This window comes from Capsicum annuum, chromosome 11 (genome assembly GCF_002878395.1).
Source record: "Capsicum annuum cultivar UCD-10X-F1 chromosome 11, UCD10Xv1.1, whole genome shotgun sequence".
Taxonomy (NCBI): Eukaryota; Viridiplantae; Streptophyta; class Magnoliopsida; order Solanales; family Solanaceae; genus Capsicum; species Capsicum annuum.
The window spans coordinates 226217140-226221883 of NC_061121.1; the positions used below are offsets into that span (position 1 = coordinate 226217140).

At 27.8% G+C, this 4744-nt stretch overlaps 1 protein-coding gene across 2 annotated transcripts in view; it reads right to left on the reverse strand.

Moving 5' to 3' along the window:
• The window catches only part of LOC107848616 (axial regulator YABBY 5), a 6297-nt gene extending 2617 nt beyond the window's left edge, over nt 1–3680 (reverse strand). The window contains exons 1-3 of one of the 2 annotated variants that reach the window (XM_016693393.2): nt 3192–3680; nt 1117–1236; nt 470–527 (exon numbers count right to left, since the gene is read on the reverse strand). In XM_016693393.2, coding sequence (XP_016548879.2) covers nt 470–527; nt 1117–1236; nt 3192–3281 — 268 coding nt within the window. In that variant the 5' untranslated portion in view covers nt 3282–3680. Of the gene's footprint in view, nt 1–376; nt 528–1116; nt 1237–3191 lie in introns of both variants that reach the window. The other variant, XM_016693392.2, reaches the window with a different exon arrangement.
• Nucleotides 3681–4744: the final 1064 nt, after the last annotated feature.

The window sequence follows — 4744 nt, forward strand, 5'->3', positions numbered from 1 at the left end:
TATATTGATAGTGTAAATACTATTTCGTAAAACTCTTTAAAATATTGGATTTGTAATCTTAAAAATCTCAAGTTATCCGTTACAATCGATAAAGGAAATCAAAGATCAATGTATATAATAACTAGAGCGGTTTTGAAAATGCAGATCTAGATATTTTAACTTAGCTAGTTTGTTGTATAACTTAATGACACTTTGAAGGATATATATGTTGCAAACAATAATACTCAACAAAGTACTTAACTTATATACTGATAATATAAGTTAAGATTTTAATATGTTACGTTGTAGGCTTGTAGCAGGTTAACTGCCTTATTTTTCAAGTAAACATTTACATATAATTTACGTGTAACGATTTATTGAGAGACAGAGAACTTACGACGAATCGGAGGGATTCTAGGTTCAATTTCAGGAGAAATACTGGCAGAAAATCTGTTGAACTTAGAAGAAGATGATGATGATGAGACATAACCTTTATAATTACTAGCATTATTGTGTTCAACATTTGTATACTGTTGTTTTTGCAGTTTCTGTCACATAAAAAGAAAAAAAAAAATTATTATGAATCACTTTATTACTTCTCAGCAACAAAAGAAATGATGGAAAGACAATACATTCTATTTCCACATGATTCCATTTAACCATAAAAGGAAATTAAAGAAAAAAGAGACAGCATATAACCAAAAAGAATTTTGAAATAACTTATCTCTCCTTTTGATGTTATATGAAGATGTTTGACTCGATACACTAGATTTAAAGGAATTTTTTCATTGTACTAAAATTTATAATATTAAACACGTCATGATATTATATGGTTATAAAATCATGATGTTAGGGTTAAACTAGAAAGTTTAAATCTAAATTATTCTTAAATATAAAAAAAAACGTCCTTTTTGGAACAAACTGAAAAGAATAGCAGTAGATGCCTCGCTCAGCGATGAATTAGGTCTGGATGCGTAAATAATTGATTATATTTGACGTAGGCATTCATGAAACTAATAAATTTCGTGTATGAATACTCGTTGTAGTGATAAAAAATTATACATGCCTAGTACTTAAGTCGATATTATATCACATAAAATGAAACAGATGAAATAGTTAGTTGATGTATTTACTTACTTGTAGATCTTGAAAGGGGAGAGCTTGAAGTAAAGATCCAATATTAACAGAAAGCAAATTTGCACAATGCCCACATCTTACTGTTACTATGGTTAGCATGCTGCTGCAGGGAACACTAACCTGAAAACACATTTCATATGCATTCATAAGTGGATGAGGGTAGGGGGTAGGGCAGTGGCGGAGCCAGAATTTTTACTAATAGGGAGTTTAGAAATAACATACATACGAACAAATTAAAGGAGTTAATCATCTACTACATACACATAAAAAATGATTTTAACCATGTATAACTAGTATAATTTTATATCGAAGGAGGTTCAAATGAACCACCTCGCCAAAGAATAGGTCCGCCCTGCGATAGGGGGGTGGGGGGAGGGAGGTTTCACTAGTTTAAATTATTTGCATTGACTATATATATATATAATGTATCTTTTATATCATCAGGTTAAATTAATCTAAAATATCATGTAACTATAGCTAGTAGCTTGTAACAATTTGCAAACTATAGACTTCTTTTTTGTTAGATACTATGGCTATAAAATCACCCGAAAATGGAAAAGTGAAGCTAAAGAGTATAAAGAGGCTAATTTATTTATTTTTTTGGGTACAATTAACATCATTTTTAAAGAACTCAAAATCTTGATACATTGTATAAATTGGATCCTCAATCTAGCAAATTTTTTTCTAGCGACTGTCCGATACTTGACTTGAGGGTTGACTAATTCAAATTTCCATCGCATGCATAAGACTAAATATTTGGAAATCACTTAGTTCAATTCGATTATTTCAGATTTCGATTTTTAATTATGAAAAAAAGTACATCGAACACCAAATCAAATTAATTCAATCTAATTTTCTGACTTTTCGATATTTATTCTCAGTCCTAAACTTCCTTCATAAGATGGAATATTTTACTACTATAATATATAGTTTTCACTATGCAAAAATCAAGGAGCACAATCTCTCTTTAATTCCTTTTCCCTTTTGGTGCTCCTGACTTTTTTTCTGAGCATTGCTCAGTCACTATAAAAGTGAGAAATTTAAAGAAAGAGATAACTAGGAAAATGACATGACTAGAACAGAAATCACAGTCCATTATATTACAAGTATCATAAAAAAATTATAAATTAAAAAATTATATAACAAAAAATATATGAACAACAATTCTATTTATGTATCCATAGATTAAAAGTTTCTTTTTTGAAAAAAAAAAAAAATCATGAAGAAGAGTAATAAAACAATACCTTTTAACTGATTCAAAAATTTCAACCATGATATTTCTTGACCACTAGAAATAAATTAATGTTATCACAAGAATTGGGAAAAAAGTAAAATTTTAAAAATATCTCGAGTTGATTATCCAGTGGGAAAATGTGTTGAAATGTGTGAACAGAAAACCCCACATCTCTTTTATTTTTTTTTTTCATTTTTACGGATAAGAGATCTAACGCCATCGAAAATAATAGTACAATTAATTGGAAGTAAGAAATCAGATTTGAAATATTGGAAGGAAAAAAAAAGAAGAAGAAAAATAATAATTTGGAACATAATAATTCTTGTTTTATCACATTTGTAGTTAAATTTTAAGATTTTTCAAACTAATGAAAACACCTACAAAAAAAAGAACAACCCCTTTTTTGTCCTCATTGAAATCTAGTAAGAAATTAATATAAAATATCAAGGAAAAAATAATTATAAATTCAACTATATACGTCTTTTAATCCTATAATAATTCAAAAGAAGAATTCATCACAATAAGATTATATATGTTTGAAGAATTTCATCCATATTTACTTCACTTTAAACCTAATTTTTTTTTTTAAAAAAAGACATATATTCTCATTCGAAAAACAAATCCTTCAGTTTTAATAATAATCTATCATCACAATCATCACACATGAGCTTAAAATGATATTTAAATATGTCCTCCTTGTGCTTTTTTTATACTAACATGCATGTTTTAGAAAAAAAAAAGAACATCAAAAGGTTTAAAAACCCTAGTAATTATGTTATCATATGCACAACAATTAAGAAATTAAAATCCAAAAAAGTTTGAAGAATTTATAAGCAATTACCGCAAGAATGGTGTTGCAAAAATTGCACTGCAAGTAACAAACGCGTTCTGAGAAAGATGATGTAGAAGAAGAAGTCATGTCGAATGCCATTTTATATTTATATATATATATATATATATATATATATATTTTAGGTTTTTGGACTAGAACATAGATCAAAGTAACAAAGGGGAAGAATGAAGAAGAAATATATATGTATACATATGTATGTATATATGAAATGAAGTTGTATACAATTCAAGCAAAAAGGTTGCAAGGAAAAAAAAAGATGCTCAAAGGGGAAAATATATAAAGTGTAAAGGGAATTAAGAAAAAGCCTATTCAAAGGGTAAAGATAATATTTGGTTTCATCAATTAAAAAGAAAGAATACAAAGAGAGATGAGAGGATGGATGGGATGGTGGCGTGGGTAGGGTAGTGGGGTGTTGAGGGGTGGGTGAGGGTGAGAGGTGAGAGTAAGGTTTTGTAATGGTAGTGTTCTATTACAAATTGAGAGTGGTGTATAGTGGTAAAATATACCATATATATATATATATATATGATAGGCCTTTAATTTTTTACGAAACATGATAATGGATCAGACAACGATATATTTTGATAGCAATTGATTATGATGAGCGATAACGGTTGTTGTTAGTGATGAAAATGGATGGACTAATGATGAAATATCAGTAGATAACATCTTGATTATTTAGATAATTTGATAGTAATAATTGATAATGGTGACAACAATTGTGGTTGTTAATATTGAAAATGGATGGACTAATGATGAAATATCGTCTTTGCATAGATATAAGTGGATAACATTTGATCATTTAGATATATTTATACCTATTATTAAGTGGTTATAACATTAAAAAAAATACACGTAATGATTGAAATCTAAATGATTAAGATTTAAAAATATAAACGTAATAATTATAAATCAAAGCGAATAGATATCATTCATCGTGATTAATTAATAAAAAATCATAGGTAAAACACATGTTTTATTTTCATTAATTTAGTATAAGCACTTTCCGTAATTATTTTATTTTTATAATTTGATTGTTTACATTTATCAATTCTAATTTATTTAAAACTGAAACATAATTGTTACCAGTTTATAAATATAGTGTAATCAATCGAATGGATCGTGATTAGGCAAATGAAAAGAAGCAACACCTAACCTTAAATTTAAATTTTATTGTTATGAGTCAACCAAAAGAAGAATTAAAAGTTTTATCCTTTATAGTATTCCACATGTAAGTTGTAAGCTTCACATTCCTAATTCCTATTGTAATTAATGAAACAACAATGTAATTGTACAAGATCACAATTCATCCAATACGATCATTAAAAGTGAACAAAAATTGAGGATAATTAGCGAGCGGGCAAAATATCTATCAATTATTAAGATGTTCAGTCGAGATTTTCTCCTCTTTCTGAGATCCTAATACCTATGGATTACGAGTAGTGAAAAAGGAAGAAATATGTGATATAGAAATCTAAGCAAAAGTTATTGAATTCGCGTAAACTCCAACATAACTGTTCAGTTGAACACCGTATGCTTTG